The following is a 25,366-nucleotide window of genomic DNA, read 5'->3' as shown; positions in this document are numbered from 1 at the left end:
CAGTTCTCCATGGCGTGCTGCTTGTACTAAGCAGGAATGTAACGGAAGTCATTGACAATGTCGATTTAAGATAGCTCTGTATCCATAATTACCTCTCGAGAAGAATGCCGTTCTCGAAGAGAAATTGCAGGGTAGCTCAACGTTTTGGAACGCAGAGTAGTTCAACAGTTGGAGTGCAGCCCATAATCGGAATCGGGAATTGGACATTCTGGCAGGAAACAAAAGTGGCCATAGTAAAAGGCTTAAAGCCCTAAAAGACAGACTATTTGAAAGTTCAAGTATCTGTTTCTAAACTCCTCTTTAATTCATTAGAGTTTTTTTGTCCAAGGAGTTGGATAAATCAGTTTCTTGAAGATGAAACTTTACAAACGGTCTTGGACCTAAAGAGCTGCAAGCAAACCAGCCTTTCCTGAGAAAGTGGCTAAAATGGGCATCAGGCTGCAAAGAGAGATAAAACAGCTTTGGGGTGTTACAGACCTCTGTGAGGAAAAACCATGGTGCATTTTGTGTGAAGAACAAGAGGCAGTGAAAATGTTGCATACTGCCCACGGTAAAAAGGGGAGTAGATAAAATGAAGGTTTGGGGTTATTTTGAAAGTGCTTAAACTGGAAATGTTGTGAATGTGGGCTTTTGTTCAGTTTCATTCCCCGGTGATGTGTAATACTTCCCCAGAATGCAACTTCTGATTCTCAGCATAACTGGGATGTCAAATGCATTGCTCAATTAAGTCTTAATTGTTTTAATCTGTAGGAAAAAAAATCAACTTCTGGTCTTGCTCAGTGGTCTTAATCCTACTGATTTGTTGCAGGATGAGATAAACATGTTCAGTTTGCAAATAGCGTAAAAATGCTCCTTGACATTGAAGACCAGTGGGAAACAGACCTTGATGTCGTGCAGAGGCTGTCTTACAGAAGGCATATAGTATGTGCAGCTTGATTGCTAATAAGGAAGCAAGAGAATTTTTAATAAGTGTGCACTAAAGCAATGGCTAATTGCTGCAAATGTCAGTATTTTAGTAATGAACTATAATATGCTGAATTTTCCTCTTAGATGTATTTCTATTCAGATTTTTTGGGGGTGACCCAGCAGTTTTGAATGCCAGTGTATGCGATTGCACCCACTGTTTTCCCAGCAGGAGAGGGAACCCTCTTTATTATTGACTTGAAGATCTCATCTGTTCAGTTATCTCAGCCTGAATGTTGCCGTTTGAGCTGCTTGATACCGGCACGTTGCTTCGACGGCACAAACGCTATGCGAAGCTCAAATTGGCAAAACGGATCATTAATACACGCTGAAGTGAACCCTTCATTAATTACCGTTAGGTCAACGGGATCAAAGTGCTGTGGTTCTGCTCTCCAGTAGGAGTACGAACACTCCTATTAGCCGAATCCATTCCGTTATGATGCCCCCGGTGTTATATTTATAAGGCTGATGTAAATCAAAACCACTGTGACGGGGCTCTGCTAAAATAAGGCGCACTGACAGCAGCGTCTGCAGAGAGGGATATTCGCTGTCCAAATGGAGATAATCTCATTCGTGGTTCCATTATGCGCTAGGAAATGAAGCTACCTTATGGCTTGTAATTGCTCAATAAATCTTGCCAGAGCTTCCAGTGGGGTCGGGCTGCTGCTCTGTTGCGCGTCGTAACACAGTTAGGAGGATCAGCTGATGCAGGAGCCGGTCTCGATGCCCTGCTAGACGGGCGGGAGCCCGGGTCCCGCCAGCCCAGACGCAGCGGCCGCGGGCGGGATGCTGGACGAGGCGGCCCCTGTAACCGGCTCTTCTCTTGCAGTGGACCGGGCCCGGCAGAAGAGCCCCCGGGACCGGCCCGCCCAGGCCGCCGGCCCGCCCGACCCGCTGCCCGCGGAGTCGCGGGCGCTGGGGGTCGCGCACTACCGGACGCAGTGCGAGAGGAGCGGCGAGCGCGCAGAGCGCCTGAGGGCCCTGCTGGCCGCGAGCGACTCCAGGTTCGAGGCCGTGGCGCTGGTGGTGCAGCACGTCCTGGCGCAGGTGAGCACGCGGCGCGCCGGGTTTCTCTCTCCGCCCGGGTTGTAGACCAGATCTCGCAGGGTGAGGCGTCGCTTGTGGTTGCAGCCTGCGCACAGGCTGCTGGCTTCACGGTCTGGACAGCTGTGTTGCAGTTGCCGGTAGGAGTGTTTTCTAGTTAATTTTTGTTGACACTTGTGTTTCTACCTTGGAAAACAGTTGTTTCTTTTCACCCCTCTTATCTGCGGTAGGGAAAAAGAAGAGGCTCACCTAGTTGACAAACACATTTCGTGTACAGTCTTGCTCTCTTTTTGGGTTTTGCTTTTTGTTCCCTCAGTAGAGCATGTTGCAGATAACAGGGCCAGGTTTTTTCAAAGCGCTGCTGATGTTCATGAAGCACATTGTTGAAACTCTGGTTCTGACTGGCCTGCCGCTGCCTGAAAACAGCAGATTTTTCTTGTCTCTCTCGGCGTGTTCGGATGATGACCTGTCATGGCTGAAGCGCTGCTTTGAACCGGAGTTTCCCCAGAGAGTGTCATCGAGTCAGATGTTCTTGCTGGCTGGGCTGCTTGCTTTCATCTGCCTCTGTCCAGCCATTTTGTTATGCTGTTGCTACAACACAAGTCTCCCTCCGCCAGTGTTTCTTTAAGAGTGAGGCCCGATCGGCAGAGGGAGATGAGATCATGTTTGGCTGGAGAGTTGCACATTCCCCACATGCCTTTTTTTTTGTCCGTGCAGGACGAAAACGCTATTATGCAAGACATCCTATATGTCTGTTTTCTACTCGGCGAAACTGCCGATCTGCCAGGGGTGAAGAGTATATTTTGCTGACTTCATGCTGTCGCAGAGTCACTGAGGCCCTTCTGCTGCAGGCTGTGAAACTGGATTTAATTTATGGATGTAAAACTGTAGATTCAGGCGATTTACCACTCAAGGGTGGTGCTTCTTAAGAGGAAGTGTCTCCTCACAAGGGTTGCTGGGCTGAAATTGACTTATTATGAGAAGCACCGACTGGGTGGCGTGAGAATTATTGCAGCGCGTGTTTTCTGAGTGTTATAATCATTCTGAATTAATTTGACATGCACTAGAGCACTTTTGCTTCCTGCTGTCCAGTGGTAGTAGTGCTATATTAGTCGTGGTGTTCTGTACTGATGTGCTGATGTTTGTTTGCCATCGCACATTGTTTCGTTTCTGTCACTGCAGGTGTTTTCAGTTCAGTAGTGGAGAAGGCACCACGCCTGTGCTGGTGCCAGGATGTCAATCGTGTTGACGAGCAGAGCTGGGAATATATAGTGTGTGGGTATAGAAGCAGTGAAGTTGCCCTTTAAAAATGCTCCAGTGTTATTTCTAAGGCAAAGCTTGCGAAGTAGTCTGCAGTTCCTTCCAGCTGTTTACATTCACCACAGTGAATATCCAGCTCTGCCCCTAAATGAAATCTACAAATCTTGCCTCTGCACTTAAAGTTCCCCCCGCATGTGGAATAGCCCAGAGCTCATTTTCCCATTTAATCCCAAATAATTACTTTGCTCCATTTATAAAACAACTTTCTGAATATAAGCACCTTTTGGTTGGGGAATTTCATCACTCATGAGTGGTTTAATGCTGAAATTCTTAAGTGAATTCGATCAAGGACAAAAATCCCGTTTGGATTTTTTTATATAAACCATCAGTATCCATAGCTTAAATATGATATGCAGAACTTGTCTCATGTAAGTTATAGATTTAAATGACTGAATTTGTTTGAGAGGTTTAAAATCTTTGTTGTCTGTTGTTGCAACATTATTCAGTTCTTAATGCTTTTAAGTTAGCCCCTAGTAGTATTGTGTAAAATGCTTGAATATATTTTGAGTTGTATTCATTTTTTCTGTGTATATATTAACGTCTAGATATCTTTTAGATGAAGCATTGTACTGAAATGTTTCCTCTCGCTGTTGTTTGTTCTGATTCAGTTCTCTTACTTGCTGTTTTGACTGTTAACCTTCAATAGTGTGTGCTGTTGTTGGAGGGGATTCAGGGCACAGTGCTATTTTTGACCCCTTAGTCATGTTGGAGTAGCCTAACTATAGAATTGTCCTTGATTAAGTGGTGAAAAACAGGGACTGTAGAAAGCACTGAGGGGAACAGTGTACCGAGAGAGTCCCAGCTTGCAGTGCAGACACAACAGCACAATCATTTACCTTATATGTTTCTGGCTTCAAAGTACAAGTATAGTCTTCTGCACTCAGGAGATACATTGCTAGCCTTTAATTTTAAGCCTGATGAAATATATTTTATCATGTAGAATGTACTTGGACCAGAAATATAAATTAACAAGATAAATGACGAACTGAGAAGAAGACATGACTTTGTGCATTTACACAGGTGGTGTTTTAAAGATCTGGGAGGAAATCTCTGACTGAGATGGCTACATCCAAAGTGACAGATCTCCAAGAGTCCTTTAATCAGTGGCACAGTTAAAGTCTCTAAATACAGGGTGCAGTCTTAAAAGCCCGTTTTGTATCCTCGTGTTGTTACTTCTGTACTGTGAATGGCATTTTCAGGATGTGTCAAAGCCTTAAAAACAGCCATCAAGGGGTAAATAGCTAATCTTGTATTTAAATTTTAAATCCACTGTTATCTGTTGCTTTTGGGGTGTACTGTGTTGTTGCTCAGTTATGGCCACTATCAGCCAGGCATGCCTGCTGCTGTGAAAATCCTGGTTTCTTTTAGGGTAAGAAAAAATGAAGCGAGGAGTTCTTCCACTTGCAGCCACCTGTTCTGAGTGTTGTTGTGGGCTGTTAGCATGTAAGGACTATATTAGTTTTGTCTAAACTGACTTCTTATCTAGCAGCATGGGAAGAATTGTGTAATAGTGCTTGTATAAAATTCTTCAAGTAGGCAGCTGCCTCCGCATGGGTAGGCTGGAAAGGAACAAGTACAGGTTTATTCCTGCTGAAAAGAGAAGAAAAGAAACAACGTTTCAGCTGTGGAGCCGCCTTCTCTTCTCTTTCTCACACCTGAAGAAGGCTCCACAGCTGAAACATTGTTTCTTTTCTTCTCTTTTCAGCAGGAATAAACCTTTCCCTGTTCCTTTGTATAACGTACTATCCTGAAGAAACTTGGCACGCCAAAATTAGAAGTGATATTTTCACTTTGAAATTACAGCCATTATGCCATAAAATACTTAAATGGCATTTGTACTACCACAGTACATACTATACAGAGGTGTTTCCTTATTGCGTTTTTAGCAGAATATATATTTTTTAAAGGTGATGTTTATGATGCTGTTTTTAAATTATACAGTATCTTGTTAATATTGATTACACCCTTAAACTCCTTTCCAAAGAGAAATACTACATGCTTAGAATTTTACACTATGTACAGATCATTTGTTTTGAAATGCGAGTTAGTTTCATTTTAGAAGCTCGTGTAACAGATTGTCAGAGACCTTAAAGATCTCACAACATGTCTGAAACGCTGACAGGTGTTATGTGACGGTATCTTAATCTGCTAGCTAATGAATTCACTCACCTCCTCAGTCCTGTCTTTAGACCGAGACTGGTGAAGACTGAATGCAAAAGTATAAATACTGTAGAATCGGCAACAGTTATAAACAACTGTCGGACTTGAAAGCCATTGTGAATCGAGTCCTGGAGTTTAGTCATTGCCCCGAGCAGTGCGGTTTTTAATACCTTCCGAGAGAGGAGTTTCCATAGGGTGAGCATTGAGGTAGTGACAGTGTCAGAGCTGCTGGTTCTACCTGTTTCATGCATCCAAAGAGCTCCCCTGCCATCTCCATCTCCCCTCGAGGACCTGGAAATCTGCCAGATTGCACATGTAACAGTTTTAACAGAATGCTTGAACCTTTCATTTTACATAGTTGGAGGGAGTTGTCAAGGTGCTAAATTACTGCTGCATTTGTTTACCTTCAATAAAAGTGTTAACTGAAAAAAAAATTGGCTCTGCTGGGTGTTTTGCTAATCGCCATTATAAGGCTCACTCGCCCAATTTCAACCTCAGGCTTGCTATCGGGGTGAAAGAGACGCATCTACAGTTGCCCATTAACAAGTCTTTTGTATGCTGTAACAGTTCTCCTCCAGGCTGCTGCAATAAATCACTAATGTCTGATTGTGAGTTATTTTTCTCTTCTCGCTAAAACTTCCCAGGTGAATTTCTACATGCCTTAACACAGAAGTCTTCCCTCCGATAGTTAAGGTTCTCAAATACCTGTACTTGCAGCTACATCACAGCGAGCTGATTAATGTACAGTACTAGCTCTCTTGAGGGTCTTTGAGTTGAGAGTACTATGCATAGGTATAGGTTTTATGGCTCTTGGGTAGTTGGCACAGTTTGTATCCAGGTCTTTTAGTCTGCATGTGTGATTAAGGCTTAGATGCAAAATACCCTTTCTTGCTCTTCACTTGCCATTTGTTCAAAGACTTTAATGGCTTGATAAGAGTCCTGAAAGATAAGGAAGGGCTTTGGACATTCAACTGAAATGTTTATCACTACCACCGTAACTTGACGCGAACCAGGATCAGCATTTTAGTAAAACGAGAACACTGCAGACACTTAAACTGCTAGCTCCATTAAGTCATGTTCTAGTTTTATTCAGAGGAAAATAAATGTGAAGTGTATACACGTGCAAGACTGAGGCACCAACTGTAATCTAGCACGTCGGATATCGATTAACATTTCAATAGGTAGTATCTACTGTTAGAAAAAGGGGTCACTGCAAGAGAGCGCTCCAAGTGCTCATTTTCTACAGTTTATCCTGCTTGATGCCATAGCTTTCAAGAAAGTCCAGGGCAGCTGGGGAGTTCCACATTACCTGCGAGTTGTTTGGCTGATCCTGTTAGCGCTGAGTGAAATATTTACCTTAGCACCTGTTGTAAGTGCTCAAGCCAGTTCTGTTTCTTACTGCCTTAGGCCGTTTTACAAATACTTCAATTGACAAAGCTACCGTGTAGACAGTATTGCCAGCTATTATTATTAGTAGTAGTAATTTACAATAGTACTTATTTATACTGCTGAGCTTTTTTTCCTGAAGTAGTCTGGATGACGTACGTTCCTCAGTGGTACAACAGCACTCGGGTTTTGAACTCGCAGCCTTGAAGTTGTAGGTCCAGAGCTGCAGGGACAGAAATACTGAAGGTGAAGTGTGTGTTTTTTTTTTTTACCCTGCCTGCAATTGCGGAGCGCAGGGTGGTTTAGGAACATTACAGTCTCGCTGATCTTAGTCCTGGAGAAAACCCGGTTTTTCTCTTCATGATATTGTCTCTACTTAAACTTCCAGAGCAGGAAAAAAATTGATTTGTGATACTGGAAATCTTAGCTGGGGCTGCCCAGGGAAAAGCAGTACAGGGGGATATTTCTAATGAAATTAAGTTTGACGGGAAAGGAGAGTGACGTGATTCATGAAGCAAGCTGAAGAAAAATCTGCCGGATTGTTTTTTTTTTACGGACACGTCCTCCAGGGTGTGGTGGTGATCTACTCTTTAACCCCTTTCATGAGGACAGTGGCTTCATCGATAGTCCCGATTCAGTTATCGCGTCATGCTGTGCAAACAGACGTGATAAACAGCTGATCGGTCGCTTCGATGGGCAGTACGCGACAGAATGACCTGTTCATTCTTGACACAAGGCCTGTATGCTGCATGCCAGCGTGGGTCTTTTAAAAAATTAAATGCAGCTGTGCTCTCCACTTACAAAGCGCAAGACTTTTTAAGCACGTGTCCGTTTAAGAAGGATATTTGGTGCAGAAAGTGAACTGACCCCTTAAATTGTTAGACTGAACCGAAACCCATTCCAAAGACTTTGCATGTATATAGGATTAACATATTGATGGTAACGTTTCAGGTTTGACCTCCACGGTTGTCTCTCGATCGTAAGCAAGCCTGGACAGATTGGCCTTCATTCAATTTTTTTATGTGATTTTTGTGCCTGGATTATTTCGGCCTCAGCGGTGACTTAAAAACAGATGGGGTGACTATCACCCCTGTAGAGGTGCCTGCCCAACCCCCCCCCCCCCAACACGTACAGTATGAAGAATATGAAGGACTGTAGGGGAGAGCTTTAAACGTTTCTAGCGACGGAAAGCATCCCACGCTGTGGAGCTGGGAGAGAGAGAGAGAGAAATGTACGTGTATGCGCTGCACCGCAGAGAAATGAGAGCCAGGCTCCCATTATCTGTGAGGAGGGTCGGGCGTGTTCCCCCGGCGTCGCGGCAGCGCCTCGGTAAGTGGTGATCGATCAGCGCAGTGTCAGACAAGACTCCCTGTTTTTCCATACGCGAAGGGCTGTGGCTTTTGAAGCAATCGCAGGCTGGCTGCGCCGAGTGCAGCGCTCGCAGTCTGTAGTGTCCCCGTGTGTGCGTGTGTGCGTGGTTTTATCCCTCCCCTCGCCTTGTTTTTCTAGGGGCCCTGCGTTCAGAAAGAATACGGTAACTGGCTGCGGTAGCGCAGCAGCAGCAGCAGTGAGAGTCAAGGGCCAATGGAGCTACTTTTGCAAGTCTCTTAAATGTAGACGGACCAGTTTCCTCCCCCCCCACCCCTACCACCCCCCCCCCCCCCCATTTTGGATGTGGAGTTTCCACCTGCACTCGTGTGCCGTAGTTTCCACGCAGTGGAGCCGGGGACATGGGCTGCTCCGGCAGCAAAGCGTGCCTTTATACTGCCTGTGCGGGGAAAACGGTAACTTCTTCTCTTTGTTTTGCACTGCAGCTTAAGCTCGGACCAAGGCGCTGGATGCTCGCACTCTTTCACCTTAAGTGGCTGCTCCGTTTGTTTCGCCTTTATCTATGTGGGTTTGTGTTTTCTGCCCTCTTCTTCTTCTTTTTTTTAATCGAATGGCAGTCGGGAAATATTCTTGAGCCTTTTAACAGCAGCAGTTTAAATGTCCCGTGATGTTGCGTGAGTGCATTGTGGATTGGAGGATCTTGACTTTATTTAACTTGGTGCTCAGCCTCCGGAGGAAAGGGAGAGTTGTTTTTAAGGGTGACTTAGTGTTTTTTTTCCCCTTCTCTGCGTTGAGAGAAGGCTGGATCTGGCTGAGGTGCTGCAGCTCGGTGCTGAATGAGCAGTGCTGGTTTCCCAACAGCTTTATTAGCGAGAAGTGCTGTTCTGGAGAGAGGGGATTGTTTTCTGTGCTTTACCTGCAGTGCCACAGTCCTCATCACAGCTGGACTGGAAATACCAAATCGCTGTGGCACTGAGCAACAACAAAGGATTTTATAAACCTTCCAGCTTTTAAAAAAAAATGCTGTTCTGTATGGCAAATGTTTCAAGGTAATATTGCCTTTATTTAGATATTTGAATATGTGCATTTCATATTTGCTGAACATTTTGTGTCTCTGAACCAGATGTCCGATGCGGAGTATTTTTAGACTGCTGTGCCCAGTAAAATTACCCCAACAACAAATGTCATTTCCTTGCTGCAGTCCGCAGTATTTTAATCCATTTTCTGTTAACCAAACAAAATGCAACACAGTGCAGTTGTGAGGGCTGAAGGGGTGTAGCTGTCCGTCTGTGTTTAATATCCTGATCTAGTGTAAATCAACATTGTTTGCCAAAGTACGCTGCAGTCAGACTTTTAACCTTTAAGTGAATTTCCTCCAAATTTTAGATTTGTTACAGGGTTTTAGATGTCAGGATTTGTCATGAAGAGAGATAAACATGGACAGCGTTGTGCAAGCTGATAATGATTTCAACAGGAATTTTAAACTCCCAGCTTCCAGGTTTCTTTGTGTTCAGTGTCAATAGTATTCCTGCCTTACAGGTGTGGCTGTAAAACCTTTAATGTTTTTTTTTTTGAAGAGATGTGCTGGCAAACGTCTGTAGTTCCGTATAGCTAGAAATCTGGTCAAAGATATAATCCCTAAAATATTTACTTAGTAACAAGTGTTTCCTTTCACAGCGCGAAGAAGCCCTGAAGCAGCGTAAGGAGTTATCACAGGAGCTCGTCAGCCTGAGGTCAGAACTGGGTAAGGAAAAACTTAAAATATTTAAAAGGTGTGGAAACAACGTCCTTCAGTAACGGTGACTGCGTAGTTTTTTCTTCTGCAGAAGTTAAAAACTGTCATGTGGCTTTGGCTGAAAAGAAGGTAAATCCTGTCCAGGCCTAATTAGCTTATGTAGCAGTCACAAGTCTGGTAATCGATTAAATGCTAGCTGTACAGTTCTTGGGGCGGGATTCTCCTTTCTCCTATGTGGGGCAGTGCCTGCTTCTGACTGGTGCAGAAGGCCATTTTTCTGTGAACGATGTAAGAGTATTGGAGAGCTGTTGGATGATTTTATTGGCTTTGCGGGTCTGGTAGATCACTCTGGCATTGAATTCCCCTGGGACCTGTCAGCCTGACCCTAGCTCTCAGAAACCCTGCCACTACCCTGTCTCAGCCCAGTGGGGCCTCAGCACAAGAATGTCATACCAGTGAATGCCCTGTGCTTCGATAGCAACAGGCTCTGGAGTTTATCAGTTCATATCTTTTTTTTCTCCCTTTCTTATTGGGAAGCTTGTGACATTTAACTGTTGTCATTGGGGTGGACAACTTTATTCAGTATTATAATTCATGAGATAAACAAGTTATGATGAATATGGAAAAATACATGATTCACTGAGGCTTTAAAACTGTATGACAGATAATATCCATTGCCTTTTAGACTCCAAATTCACCAGTTCACCATCTCGTGTTTTAAAGCTACGGTTATACCCTTACACTTTAAACTTGCTGTGGCCTGAGGAAATGTGACATTGCACAAATTAATCTGTGTGCCTTGTTTCAATAACACCTTCTTCTGACGCACAAAAACAATTATGAGAACCCTGCTCTTGCTGCTGAAGCCAGAGACTTGCAGTAACTGAAATGGAAACACACTGCTGCTATTCTGTGCACAACACTTTTTCCCCAACCCATCTCCAGTTTCAGACTTAAGCGTGAGCCTATTTTTCTGGTATCTGGTTTGCTTGAAAGTGTGGACAGTTGAGTTCTGTTGGCTCCTGTCAAGCCTACGCTTTCTGTTCTGCAAGGCTTCATTACTTCTGAGTAACTCTCCCAGTCACAGCCCCACATTATCAGGCCTGTGACCCGTGTTAAGCATCACGGTTTGATATGATTAACATACTTTGCAGATACTGATACGTTCTTTAACAAAGCAACACATTGAAAATATCCTTTATAGTATCGGTTGCTTTGCAGTTTATCATTAGGAAACATCTTGTATTTGTGTCTCTGGTTAATGAGCCTGGAAATGACCCATAACCTTTCTTACAGATATCTGTGGAATGTGTCGGTGTGCATGCCACAACTTGATGTGTATCCTTGTGATTCACATATGCCTGAAAGCTGAACTCCTTTTAGTGAGGAATTTAAAACACTTCAAAATTGCTCCATTGCATGAAAATGTTTTTATCCTGCTGTCATGCATTCAAGGCTCATTCTTTGTTTCATTTAAGATGTAGTGAATAACCTTAAGATGAGTTACTCCTATATTCAAGATCTGCTGCAGGACACGTCCACGAAACAGAGAAATATTCCAACATCTTAAATGCAAATAACTTTTAAAACGGCATCTTACATAACAGGTGACACACCCTATATTTTTGATAACACCTGTTTTAGTTCTTTGGAATCAAAAACTCCAGAATCAAAAAAAAAAATCAGAACTTCCAAGCTGATATTTGTATCCGAATATTTTCAGTTCCTCCACATGCTCCCACTTGCCTGTCATCCTCAGGACAGTTTGTCTTTAATTTTATATTTAAATTAGAAAATAGATCCATCAAACTTCCCATTCAGATCCAGTGTTGTCTCTCCTTGTTCCTGGTTTCTCACATACTGACACTTTTTTATTTAGAGTGCGCAGCTGTTTGGGAATTCTGTTCATTACCCTGTTTTCAGCAAATTTAAACTACATGTCATGTGATAAATACATCGTGTATTAGGCCTGTTTAAGCTCTACTATTTTAGATACTGCAGTTACACAAACAGTGGCAATTTAATGTGGCCCCAAGCTGGACTGATTAAAATAACTAGTGTGTAATTGTTGTAGTATCTCAAAGTTTCTTGAAACAAAGCTCTTGTGAAATGGTGGCTGTTTTATAGCTGATATCAATACCCAATTGGGAATCATGGAGAAATTTCCCAACTAAAAATAGATTGATAAATCTGTTGTGCATATTCCTTAGGAGTTATTGTACTGTTAGTTTTTGATTCATCTCGCAAGATAACGAAAGATATTCTCAGTACGTGATACCTTTTAGGTGGTTTTAGAGATTGCTGTGCTATTCATATTGTGGATAATAGTTGAAGAAATGTCTGAAGTTGCAGTCCTATATGTTCTTTTTTTTTTTTGAAGATTCATGTTACTTTTCCGTTTCCCTCAGTCATTTTCTTTAAGATTAAAGATTAAAACGTCTGACTCTCAGGAACTGTGCATTTCCCTGTGGGGTTAGCTGGACATCTCCAGCTGAGAGGAGAAGGTTATCTGGTTAATGAGTTATATCGGTTAGGTTATTGATCTGAGAAGCTCTTCCGGCTTTTCCCTGTGGAGTCTCAGGCATTCCACTTTCATAATGTCTTTGTTTTTCTGGACACCTTTGACACTTTGTGTCCAGTAGTGTGGTATACTGTATCCCCTAATTTCCATTCAGTGGATTGAGCACTAATCTCGCCCTGCCTAATGTTCTGGGCTTGTTTGCCTAAAACTGTGCCTCGCAGCTCTTGTGGTCCTGGGTTTGATTTCAGGCTGGGGCGACTTCCGAGTGCAGTTTCTGCCCATGTCTGCCTGGTCCTGTAGTTAACCCCCATCTGCCAGAGGAAAGCTGGCTATATAATTGTCTCTGAATCGTCCCCGAGTGTGTGCCATGCATCTCTTCCCGGGTCTCGTCCTTCCTGAGCTCCAGGGTGTCATGACCTTCACCGGGTATAATCCGCTGTCTGACTAGTCTAGAGTTTATAGATCCTGAGGGTGAAACCAGCCCTCAAACTTTTAACTCACTCAGCTGTAAACTCAGGAAGAATGCAAGAATCTTTTCTGTAGCCTTATATAATATTGGAAAAAACGTTCTTTGTTGCAAGTACACAAGTAGTGTTGCCTTCTGTAAAACAGCATATTTAACGCAAAGTGATGCACAGAAAGTTAGTGCATCATGGATGGAGATAATTACTAACCCTTCTATTCTGATTGATGTATCACAAGATGTTTTTGATTAAAGTACTGTATGCACAGTGAAAGTTATACCTTACAGTTAAGTATGTGTTGTACCAGTTCTGGCATGTACAGTATCTGGCTTGATATATGCAGAACTTATACCCATGTTTATATATGTTCATGGGATGCATTGCACTGTGCACGCTGCGGAATATCAGCATCATCATCATCAGCTGTTCCTATATTTCCTTACACGCGTGAACACTGTGTTAAAGATCCCAGGAGAGAATGTTCTGTTGCAGGTGAAAAAGTCTCATATCTATGGTCACCTTTATAAAATTCCATAGTAATGGCATTTAGCTTGTTTACAGCATATGATAGCATTTTTCTAGTTTGAAAATCGCCTTAGTATCTATAAGTTACATCATGATCTGATTGTTTTAGGTCATGTTGAAGTTCATGAGCACGTTTTCCTATGTATTCGGTTGCCCACTGTGTGAGCTGTAAAGGGAATTACTCCCACCTGCCTTCAGCATCTCCAGTTTATTGTGCCTGGGGAAAGGAATAAGCTTTCTTCAGAGAGCTTGTTTCTCTTCGTGGTATTACTGAACACACACTGTATGTCAAGTTGTAGGTTTGAGGTTGCAGGTGAGAGTGGCAGGTGCTAAACATGTCACTTCTGCTGGAGAGAGTCCTGGGTGAGGTTATATTTACTAATGGATAATCAACAGCAAAGCTAAACTGGGCGTCAGTAGGGAAGCACACACAAGTGGATGTGACAGAACTGTGTAGAACTGTTTTCTGCACATCAAGCTAGCAAAATTTACCAGATCAGTCTTTTTTTTTAAAAAGAAATAAAGCTCCGACTATCAACAGTGAGGAATCATTTCTAGCGCTAAAAAGGCTGCTGTGTTCAGCCTATATTACTGTTTTATATATATTTTTGTAAACTGCACTGAAAATCTGTTGTAACAAAGTATGGACACAAGATATTTAAACAATTGAAGAAATCATCATTTTAAATCAATTAGGATTTGAGGTTTGATGTGGGAATGGTCTGGAATTTTACTGCTGAGCCAGAGTGTTTATTTGAATTAATTGTTTTTCTTGTCTGAGCTTCAGATCGGTAATAAACAGCTGTTTCACCGTGAAACATGGCAGGAATAAACCTTACAATCTTTTAGAAAGTTTGGCTTGTCATGTCTTGAGGACAATAAAAATAGACTGCTGACTAGATCAGTTAAATGTCAACTCAGTGTTAAACGCTTTGAAAAAGTGCAGTACAGTGGTTTCCTTTTACTTACTAAAAAATTTCCTTCTGTAGTCAGCAGGTGCCACTTGCTATATGTCACTTTCAAGCCAAATGCTCCCCATTAGCAAACACTTCTAGTCTGGAGAAGTTTATGAAATAAGCAAACTGTTCTGTTTACAATCGGCATTTTTTGCAAAACACAATGTACAAGGATAGGACACGAAGCCGTTTTTTAACTCGTTAAAAACTTGTGTGATCTCCAAGTGTTCCACTTTCTTTTTTTTATCCAGTGAAATGTAAGCAATAGAAAAGTAAAGGTAGTAGAGTCTGTAGAAAAATCCCTCCCCCATCCTACCCTGTTATAGATCAGACCAGGTTGCCGATATAAGAGGTTCGTGGACCAGTAGGTGGCGATATTCACTTGGAAACAGAATCCGTTTCCTGCGTGTCGGATACGGTAATGGGATCTGCCTTGCTGGGGGACTGTGTCCGTGTTTCGAATCCACGTTCCTGAGTGGTAGCTCTGTAGGTTTCCGTCTTTGTATCCCGGTCCCCTCCGTAGTGACCGCCCCGCGTCTGTCCTCGCGTGGCGGCGGTGCGGTCCCGGCGGGGCTGACGGCTGTCCCGTTTCCCCCCTTTCGCCGCGCAGTCGGCACCGCCAGCTCGTGCGAGCGGCTCGAGAGGGAGCGGGATGAGCTCCGGGGGGCGTACGAGGCGCTGCTGCAGCGGCTGCAGGAGCAGCACCGGGCCGAGCTGGCGGAGCTGGAGGAGCGCCTCCGGGGCTTCTACGCGGCTGAGTGGGAGAAGGTGCACGAGGCCTACCAGCGGGAGGCTGACAAGATCAAGGCGCAGATGCAGCAGCAGGTGGGTCGGGGGTCGGGGGTCGGGGGTCGGAGGGTGACTGGGGCTCAAGTCGTCTTCGGGAGGCATTCCCTCTGTCCCAGCTGATCGCGCTTCTGCCCCTCGGCGGACACGCCTGCGCGGGACGTCCTCGGGCAGGGAAGGGGTTGCGGGGATCCCGAAGGGGCTGTCTGAGGTGAATGGAGGGGGGGGGAGTGCGGTCAGCGGGTCTCTCCTTGGAGGACTGGGGCGAATGCAGTCTTGAAGCTATATGCACTGCGCAGCAGAGTAAGATGCGGAACGAGAAAGGAGCTGAGCAGCAGGAGAACCACTTCAGTTGCCATAAATACAAAGTATTGGGCGACCCAATTTGAGACTTAATTTCAGTCGGCGTGGGTGTACCTCTCCTGGTTTTCTGACCTGAAACGACACCAGTGACCTTTACCGCAGCCGATTCAACTACCATCTGCCATTCCCTTTTCTCTGATGAGAGTGTGCACTGGATGCGCTCTTCAGAGAGGATATTTTCAAAATCCTGGGAGCTAACATGCTAAACAACCTTCTCTTATCCAGTCAATAGGTATTGGAGGAAGGGCAGTTCGTTAATCAGCAGACTAAATGTGTCAAAGACTGGAGACGACTCTCGTTGAATTTTCTTGGCATTAATTTACCTGACATGTCCAAAAATATAATCTGGGTTCCAAGTGCAGAGTACATGTGGAGAAGGGATTGACCAACACGAGAGAAATTTCTGCAATATCTTTTCCCCTTGTGTGTATTGCGATGTCATTTTATTTGGGTTAAAGTGTGATTCACTGAATGAATACCATTCTGATGAAATACACCCTGAGTTCGTCAATCGGCGATGGCAGGGGTATGGTATAATGAGACCAGTATGTTAATGTGATATGAAACAGTGATTTATTTCAAGTAGTTTGGTGTCCCTTGCTCATTGGATTTATGATGCCGGTTGCACAAAATCCCATCTTGCTACTGAAAAGGGACAACATGTTTTATGATAGTACAGTGATATTGTCATGCAGCCATATGCTTTAGAAATGGAGATGTTTTTTAATGTTATCCCTCGGGGATCTGGAGTTTCAAAACCATGTTCCCAAAAAGTTTAATGCAGCACAGTTTTCTTTTCTGTTCTCCTGCCTCTCTAGGTTGATGAATTAGGCTCAAAGCATGAATCTTTGAGGAAAGAACTGGAGACCAGGCACTCCGAGAAGATTGAGCTCCTGAAACAGCATTATGAAACCTCTATAGAAGGCAAGTTCCCCTTCATAATGTCTGGTGATTATAAAAATGTCAAGAAAAGGCTGATTTCTAAATGGAAAAATTACACCAAAACGTGGAGTTTGTCAATTGTGACCAACTGCTCCATTTTCCTTTTAAAGTTTCTTGCATATAACGTATACATGTTGTTTGAAAGATACAGGTTATACCTGTGCATTCCTGCCCTTATAAAGAAATGCATCTAGCCCTAAGGAAGGGAAGTACTTAGTTATTTTCTCAAATGGTGGCTGTCCTCTTACCCATTTACAGCCTGCCTTAAGCATGTTGCGTTGTATTGGGAAAATATTCAACTGAACTTTGTCCAGTAACTGTAGACACTCAAAAATGTGAGCTAAACTGGAGTCATCTTACAGAATGATGTTGTAATGTAGCATGACTTTTAAAACGGTTTCCATTTTATTTGCTGTCGTAAATCTCTGTATTTTGTTTCACATCTCTGTGCATTTTTTCAGACCTCAAGATATCTCAGGACTTGGAAAAGCAATCTCTCAACAAATCATTTCAAGATACTGAATCCTCACTATGTGTAAGCTGACATTTACTATAAACTATTTTGTGTTCTGTTAAATGGATCTCAAAAATGAATGTCTAACCTGCAATAACATATAACTTTTATAAGTATTGCGTGACAAAGGCACCACTTGACTACTGCTAAAGAAAACATCAGTAGCTGCAAGATGGTATCCTCCTGAAAATCACTGTTACTTTAAAACCTTACAGCTGGCCTGAGCTGAGCAACATGGTCTTGACATTTTATTATTAGTCTTCCAGTTTTTTAATATTCCTTTAGTTAGAAAATCACACACCCCTGGTTTATAATTTCATAACTAATCCCTTCCTTCATTAACTCATAATCTATTGTGTTGGATATATGCTTGAATTATAGTCAGTTTACAGCTACGATGAAAAATGCTAACATAGACCCTTCTATTTCCAATTTGGATATTACAAGACAGCAGAAAATATTAGGCACCTCTTTACACAAAGAGTTGTAGGGATATAGAACAATTTACCCAGCTATACTGTTGAAGCCAATATCTTGGCTTGCTGCTTTAAAGAGCCTGCAGACTCATGTTGATTAGCTTCTAGCAAGCAAATGAGTTAGAAGAGAAAAACCTGTTGTTTCTAACATTTTTTCATGCCTTAAGGAGTGCAGGATTTGCCGTGCTGTAGTTTCGGGTTTTAGTGTAACTTGTAGTTGATCTGTATCTCAGATATGCACGGAGACAGAGGTTTCAAGGATTTTTAATACAATTGTTTTTGATCAAGGAAGTCTCTGGAGAATAATGTAAATATGTAAATTCCTGACTAGCGCTCAAGGGTAACAGTGATTTTTTATTTCTCTTTTGGAAGAGAAAAAGAAAATAATGGCGAAGAATGCAGTGACTCATAAATCAACATTTCACTGCCGAGATCCACTGTTTTAGCATTAAGCAGCGGTGGTGTAAGGGTTCGTTTATTTGGCACAGTGATCCTCAGAACATTTCTCACTGTCCCAGGTGAGAAATGGAGTGTTAGCACAAAGAATCTAAAGCCTGAAGCTTTTACCATTAAATTGGGTCCTTTTACAAGAAAGGCTGAAAAGTTCAGATCCCTTTGGGAGCTCAGGTCTTATCAGTCACACACACTTTATTTCCACCAAGCAGAGTCTGTTGATGCTTTTCTTGTTAGTAGTGATGTCTTAGTGCAGGCTGCTGCAGTACCTTGTAACAAGGGAACGGCTGACAAAAAACATCTGATTGTGTTTCAGGAGCAGATTCATGAATTAACAGCTGCAAATGACTCTTTAAATGAGAAGCTGAAAGCTGAAGAAGAAAGGAGGAGAGCTTTAATGGACAAGAATCAGGTAACAGTAAAATTGACTGTATGAGATTCTAGGTGTTGTAAGTTACGATGGACTATTTTCTCTGCGAATTGTGATCTCGAAAGAAGAGCACTGCAGTGTGCCGGATTACTCCCTCACACATTCAAAGACAAATAGCACTGATACAGTTCTCTTTGTGCAGGCCACCCTCTGCAGTAGAATAACATAACATCACTTTATTAGCCCTATACAATTTCTTGCATTAGGAATTCATCTTTTCACAGACCCCAGCTTGCTCTCCATGTGACACACAGACAGGGAGAGAAGCTTGGGGGCAGAGCGCAGGGTCAGCCATTGCACAGCGCCCCTGGAGCAGTTGGGATTTAAGGGCCTTGCTCAGGGGCCCAATGGAGTAGGATTCCTCTGCCAGCCGCGGAATTTGAACCGGCAACCTTCCAGCCACAGGCGCAGATCCTGAGCCACAGAGCCACCGCTCCGCCCCACACTGGGGACACCGATGCCGACTCCAGGGAGCAGGTCGTGTGCAGGAAGATGTGGTCCAGGCAGCTTTCACTCCCCGGGAGTTTCTCCACGTCGTTCCGGCGTCGCTTGGGCGACATCTCCCTGGTGGATGGCTTCAGACGAAGTGCTCGATTAGGGCTAACCCTGTCAAGCAGAGCACATTTATTGGTTCGTCTACCACCAGCCCACTGGAAATTTGGGATAAGCCATAGATTCACCTATTTTAAAGTTAATCTGCTTTCGGCAGGTGTCCATCTGCCAGTGGGTCACGTTTCTAACCAACAGTCGAGTCGTCGGTTGAGGTATTGTTCACAGGTTGAGGTATCCATCGACGATGCATACTGCCCTCTGCTGGATTTTATAGTAAATGCTGTTGTTAAAGACATGGTGTTTGAATTCTGTTCTGTGCATCAAAGGAAACAAACCTGAGGGGTTTGGAACCAGCAGCCCGGCCATTTTGTTGAAGCCGATACCCTGGCTTGTTTAAGAGAAGTGACTGGATAAGATCCTGGGATCAAGGAGCTACTAACTACCGAACAGATTATCTGGGCCGAATGGCCTCCTTGTGTTTGTCTTCTGTTCTTATATTTCTTTCAGCTTCTAGTAAATGGTATTCCATGTTTGTCGTAGCAGTTGAACGTGTCAGAAATGCTGTAGGGGAATTCCTTGTGCTGTATTAAGTTGTCGTCAGCAGTGGGTCTGCTGTGACAGTCACAGGCAAGGAGCATGAGCAGCCCCTGTCGCGTGCTTCGACCCCGTCCCCTCGCAGAGCCAGGATAAGCACATTCGCCGGTCTCCGAGCCGTAGGTGCCACCAGCCGTCCCAGTTTGTCCCCCAGGTGCTCGGTGGGGTGCAGATCGAGCCGGCAGGGAATCCCTTGGCGTTTTGCCACACTGGGGTCTTGCAGGAAATGTTGCACGAGCAGCAGGAGGACGTGTGCTGTTCCTGCTGGGACGTCGGCACGTCAGGAAGGGCAGCCAGTGAGGCCCAGGACTGCATCCATGTCAGGCCATGCGGTCAGGCTGGCACTGGGCACTGCCAGTGGAACTCCCTTCTGTATCACTATTGAGTCCTGAATAACGGATCCCAGTCACGCCGAGCACACTGGCATCCACAATATTCTATATTAATCTGAAAGCGTAGATAGTCCATAAAGAGTTTTAAGTATCTTTTAGAGAAATGTTTCATATTCTCAGAATAATGCTTAAAAATAAATCACGTGAATCTTGGTTGTCTCATTACTACAGAAAAAATCAGCTACTTTTTTTTCCTATCCGTAAATTTGAAACATTTCTTGCATTGAGGCATTTGGTTTCATGGGATGTTATCAGAAGTTTTGTGTAACAGGTGTTTAATAAATAGCATATAAAGCAATTGCCTCTTAATTACAGGAACCTTTGGAATGCTTAGTTTTGAAAACCAAGTGCAACACAATATTTTTGGTCCTCTTGCCTGTCAGACTTGGCTGTTCTTATTGTTGCCTAATCCCCGGTGTCACCAGCCTTGACAAGGCAGTGCTGGTGTCTGGGATGAGAGACTTGAGTGCAGCACGGAGCTGAAAGATCTGTGAGGTCTCCTGTTTTCCATTTTAGAGGGACTCCCACACTCTGTATTTGGAGCAGGAGCTGGAAAGTCTGAAAGTGGTTTTGGATATCAAGACTGAGCAGCTACACCAACAGGATAAAAAGCTTATCCAAATGGAAAAACTGGTGAGTTAAATTCTAAGAACTCGGAGGAAATTGCTTGGGATTTGGTCTTCTGTTTTAAGAAAATACGGCATAGTGAGTGTTCTTAACGCAGCACGTTATTAATTGCATTTTATGTCGTTATACCATTTCCCTGATGTGAAGTAGTTTTCTTTAGAGGCCGACTCACTTCAGACTTACAGCCCTATGCCACGGAACAAAGAAAACATTTCATATGTCAGAAAAATCTAACGTGAGCACCCGTTTGTCAGAGTACGTACTGTGGTTTCTCATCGTTTTCCCCCTCACCTCTGTATAGAAGTCATTTGGGGTCACGTTAGCTAAAATAATAACATATGAACCAGGACTTAACGTGTTCAGCACATGGGAATGGGTTTTATGGGTTCTAATGTGCATAAGTTACATCGTTTCCATGCGTGTTCTCCGTCCACTGGACACACCGGGAAAGACCCTACGGTTAAAGATCTGGTAACTGCTTTGTGGATATTCGGTGTCCATTTTTGTCAGCGTGTACGTTCCTGCCGCCTATGGCCGTGGCTGTAGAGCTGGGTGAGAGGTCACCTTTCTTCTGTCCCCTAGATGGAACGAAACATCAAACTGGAGGAAGGGTTGAACAGGGTCCAGCAAGAAAACGAAGACCTGAAAGCGAGGATGGATAAACATGCAGCGTTGTCGAGGTAACCTCCTTGCTCCCTGGTCCTTCACGGCTCCGTCGTAGACGGCGAGCAGAGCCGACGCCGCACACGGTTCTTTTAATCCGCCGTGGCTGGAGCTGGGGTTTTCATTCTCTCGCAGCACCCCTGCACCCGGGATGCAGTGGGAAAGTGGGTAGAGGAAACTCCAGTCTTGAGGCAGTTTAAAAGTGTTTTGGATTTCATCTTGAAAGCCTCCCGCTCGTCCCTGGGGCGTGAACATTGCAGCCTGCAGCTTGGAAGCAAATCATGAGCACAGCCTCAGTATTTCAAGTACTGCAATACCACCTGCAACAGCAAATATTCAGTACTAGAACAGACATTTACCTGTTCCGTATTGTAGCTGTGCACTTAGCACATGAAACCACTAATTAGGCAATGTGTTGCATTTTAATAAGCTAATGCGCATTTGAACATCCACAGTAGTAACGTTCCATTACAGTTCTTAAAAATATCTTCTAGGTAATGTTATGTAAAAGCTTGCAAATTAAAAAAATAAATGCAAATCTTTCCATTAGCCAGCTTCACTTTGCCAAGGATAAAAAGAATGTGACCAGCCGACTGTGCCCTCTAACACGCAGTGTACTGAATTGTGTGTGTGGGGGCCAGGTCACAGCATGAGCTGCATGATTTGTTACTGGTCCTGTAGATGCAGGAAATGGGTTCCTAGCTGTGTACTAATGGTGCACCCTTTCCAAATTAGAAGTTTGTTCTCAGTACTTCAACGGCATGCAGATGAAAGATACTCATATTATCTCCTTAATATCGAACCACCTGCTACCGCCCACAGCAGAGTGAACTGGGTAAAGCACACACATCCACAGCATGTCCCTTAGCCACAGCAATTAGGTTGGATTCCTGATCCCAACTGCAGGAGCTGATGGATTGCACTGCAGGGCTCTTTGCTCAATCGGCTCATTAGTGAGAGGTGACTGGGCATAGGTGATGAGATGGTTTAACCTGTCTGGTGTCGAGCCTTGCGAAAATCAAGAAGGAGAAGCACAAAGTGGAAACAGTAAAGCCCCAAGTCTGTGCTGTGCAATGAAAGATTATAAATGGAATGGAAAAGGTTTATTTGTTTTTGAAGCATTTCTGAATGGGTGGAATCGTGGTCAGTGAAAATATCTCATTACTTAATTCCCACTATTCCATCTGGGACGGAGGTAATGCATAATTGTGTATTCCCTCAAGATAACCTACAGCAAACCAGTAAGAAGCTCAAGCTGGTTTTGGTTTTCAGGTAAGGTGAATTTGTTAAATGACGAGTTTATGCAGTAGATCAGTGCTGTATTTCATGTGCAAAGCCTGGTAAATGGCAGAATTGTGTGTTCAAGACGTCCGCTCTGCTGTTAATTCTGTGGTTCAGAATCATGTTTTCCCCTTCAAATGCCGACCTGACGGTTTCAGTCCCCCTCTGTGGTGCCGCATGTCTCGAAATGAGATCGAAGCTCTCATCGGCGGCGAAGAAGTCGGTTTTCAAGTATGAAAGTGACGATTTAATACAGCCGGCGCCGCTTCTCTCCGTGTCCGTAGGCAGCTCTCGACGGAACAGGCCGTTCTGCAGGAGTCCCTGGAGAAGGAGTCGAAGGTGAACAAGCGGCTGTCGATGGAGAACGAGGAGCTGCTCTGGAAGCTGCACAACGGGGACCTGAGCAGTCCGCGCCGGCTGTCGCCCTCCTCCCCCTCTGGGGTGTTCCAGTCTCCCAGGAACTCCGGCGCCTTTTCCAGCCCCCCCGTGTCGCCAAGATAACGCCCCAGCCGGGCTTCCTGGGAGCCCTTGAAACATGTGGACAGTGTTATTCATGAGAAACAAGCTATATTAGCCATGTGTGATCATGACCCGTGAACTGGAGAAGAACAGATCCGAAATGGATATCCTTTCTGCTGATTCTTGAGAAGAAGAGTGATATAAAGACTTTATAAAGACAACGTTGCACAGAAGCACTTACGAGCAAGAGCAGTCTTGTTCTTTTGCCTTTTTGTCTGATGTGGGGGGGGGGGAGGAAGGGAAATCTCAGGGCCTGTAGATAATTTCTCAGTGTTTGTCACTCAGTTTCCTTGTGTTCACAGAAGACGTTTCTGAGCAGGTTGGTGTGCGGTGTGAGTGAAATTGGTTTTAGCACTTTGGATACACATTGTGTAAGGCTGCCATCAGTGAGTTTAGTTACAACAAATGAGCAAATTTCCGAAATATGTGAACTGTAAGATTTCCATAAAATATATTTCCATTCTAACATAAAAATGCAAAACCACGTTACACGTTAGATTTTCAGTTTGAAACATTTCTCCTTTGCAGCCTTTTGCATAGCTATGTTTTGTTGTATACCTATATGACCATGACTGTTAGCTATGTTTTGTATCCGAATTGTGACATTTAAATGCATACTGACCACAAAAGTTTTATTGCAGTCCATGCCTATTAAGAAATACATGTATTACAAAATGCTTTTTGTTTTAAAAAAGTGACTTTTTAATTCCGGCTAAGACCTGTGTCAAATCGAAGTCCCTGCCTCCCCGTGTGATGGCAGACAAAGAGGATTTCATCCAAAGGTCTCCCTTTTGTGACACCAAAAATTGAATCTTTCAGTATTAACTTCTGCTTTGCTTTTTATACACGTCAGCATGATTTTGTTGCTTTCAGGCCACTTTTAAGTCAGGGTTCAGCAGTTTATTTGGAGAGCTCTTACATTTTGCACAAATTGTGAGGACGGGCTTTCTTGTCAGGTGTAGCATTAGTTTAATGGCAAAAGGTAGCGTTTGTCTCTGATGTAAAGAACGGTGCCATTTTAACCTTTATTGCTACATAACCCATTCCTTTGTGAAGCAAATATTGTCGAGAGTTAGGATTTCCATGTAGTTGCATTATTTTCACATAAATAAACTAAGACTTAAACTTGTAGTGCACTGCCTAGACTTTAAACATTAGCATATTTAAATGGCATATTATCCCATTAATACTATTTTAATGGTTGCTTTAACTCAAAAGGGCCACTCCAGAGTTCAGTTCAGTAATTCATAATCCCATATCCATCCACCTCTTGAGGATTGAGCACTGTTCTAAAGCTGAGCAATTTGCAGCCTCGGGTGCAGAATTTTCCCCATCTCGTGCCACCAGTATGCATTTCACTCCAGAATGTTAGCTTTTTTTTGGGGGGGTAGATACGGTAAGAATCCGATTTTCTGAATCGGATTGGGGCCGACGGGGAACACTGTGGGTACATACCCCAGCATCTCCCTATCCGATCGTGTCGAACAATAGAAACTCATCGAGTGTTACATCAGCTTGAGTTTTGTTTCCATTTCTGGAGGGTTGCTACTCCATATGGGTCCCCCAGCTGTGCAGGTACAGTTAAAGCTTGCTGAAAATGAAGCCAAAGGCTCACTTTTGCCGGTCAGTATACATTAAAATCCATGTGTGTCACCTTCACTGTGTTAGACGTGTGAACCCTGGGTCTGCTGAGCGCTGTATGACCACAGGATCTAAAAACGGTCTCTGAGCGCACTAGATGAAAGGGATTATTTTTGCCGATCATGGGACCAATAAAAACATTCTTTGTGTGTTTTGAAGACCACAGGAGCACCTCACTGTAGCTGCGAACACTCACTGAGGGGTGTCCGGAGAAGCTTGCTTTCAGAATTCTTTTGTTCTTGTCGAAATTTTAACCCGATTTGCAATGATGTCACTAGAGTTTATCGAAAAGCTTACCTTAACGCGTGCGTTCAGGTTTAAAAAAAGGAAAGGTTTCTGAATAGGTGACAGAAAGGTAACTGTGTGGATGTTGAATTTGTTGGTGTGTAAAGTAGGAACTGTTGAAAATATGCAATTATTAATAAAAGTCATAACTATAAGTATTAAAAGATCATTCGGAATTTCTTTTTTTATGGTTTGATTTCAAAGTTAATTTGAAACTGTAATATTTAAATTAAAAAAGCTAACCACATTGAATTTGTTAATCTAAACAATTATTAAAAACAAGAAAAGCATTTTCTTGTTGTTTGATGTGAATCTGTTCATTCTATGTTTTTGCTATAATTTGCGAATTGAGAGGAAAAGGGGCTTGTGCAGCATTTGGATTCCCAAGTGGACTGATGCAGTTTATCTAAGCAAGACTCATTTGTGAAGAACTAATGGAGATTAG

The 25,366-nt window shown here is 43.5% G+C and overlaps 1 protein-coding gene across 10 annotated transcripts in view; it reads left to right on the top strand.

Moving 5' to 3' along the window:
* The window catches only part of mtus1a (microtubule associated tumor suppressor 1a), a 71,570-nt gene extending 46,359 nt beyond the window's left edge, over positions 1–25,211 (top strand). For all 10 annotated transcript variants that reach the window (XM_088634663.1, XM_088634927.1, XM_088634830.1 and 7 more), the window contains 9 exons: positions 1,793–2,010; positions 9,880–9,946; positions 15,014–15,228; positions 16,371–16,476; positions 16,956–17,029; positions 18,254–18,349; positions 20,422–20,538; positions 21,115–21,212; positions 22,761–25,211. In XM_088634663.1, the coding sequence (XP_088490789.1) occupies positions 1,793–2,010; positions 9,880–9,946; positions 15,014–15,228; positions 16,371–16,476; positions 16,956–17,029; positions 18,254–18,349; positions 20,422–20,538; positions 21,115–21,212; positions 22,761–22,977 (1,208 nt within the window). In that variant the 3' untranslated portion in view covers positions 22,978–25,211. The remainder of the gene's footprint in view (positions 1–1,792; positions 2,011–9,879; positions 9,947–15,013; positions 15,229–16,370; positions 16,477–16,955; positions 17,030–18,253; positions 18,350–20,421; positions 20,539–21,114; positions 21,213–22,760) is intronic.
* The last annotated feature ends 155 nt before the right edge of the window (positions 25,212–25,366 follow it).

The sequence above is a fragment of the Lepisosteus platostomus genome, chromosome 1 (assembly GCF_059453375.1).
Source record: "Lepisosteus platostomus isolate fLepPlt1 chromosome 1, fLepPlt1.hap1, whole genome shotgun sequence".
Taxonomy (NCBI): Eukaryota; Metazoa; Chordata; class Actinopteri; order Semionotiformes; family Lepisosteidae; genus Lepisosteus; species Lepisosteus platostomus.
This window is presented reverse-complemented; position numbering and strand designations above follow the sequence as displayed.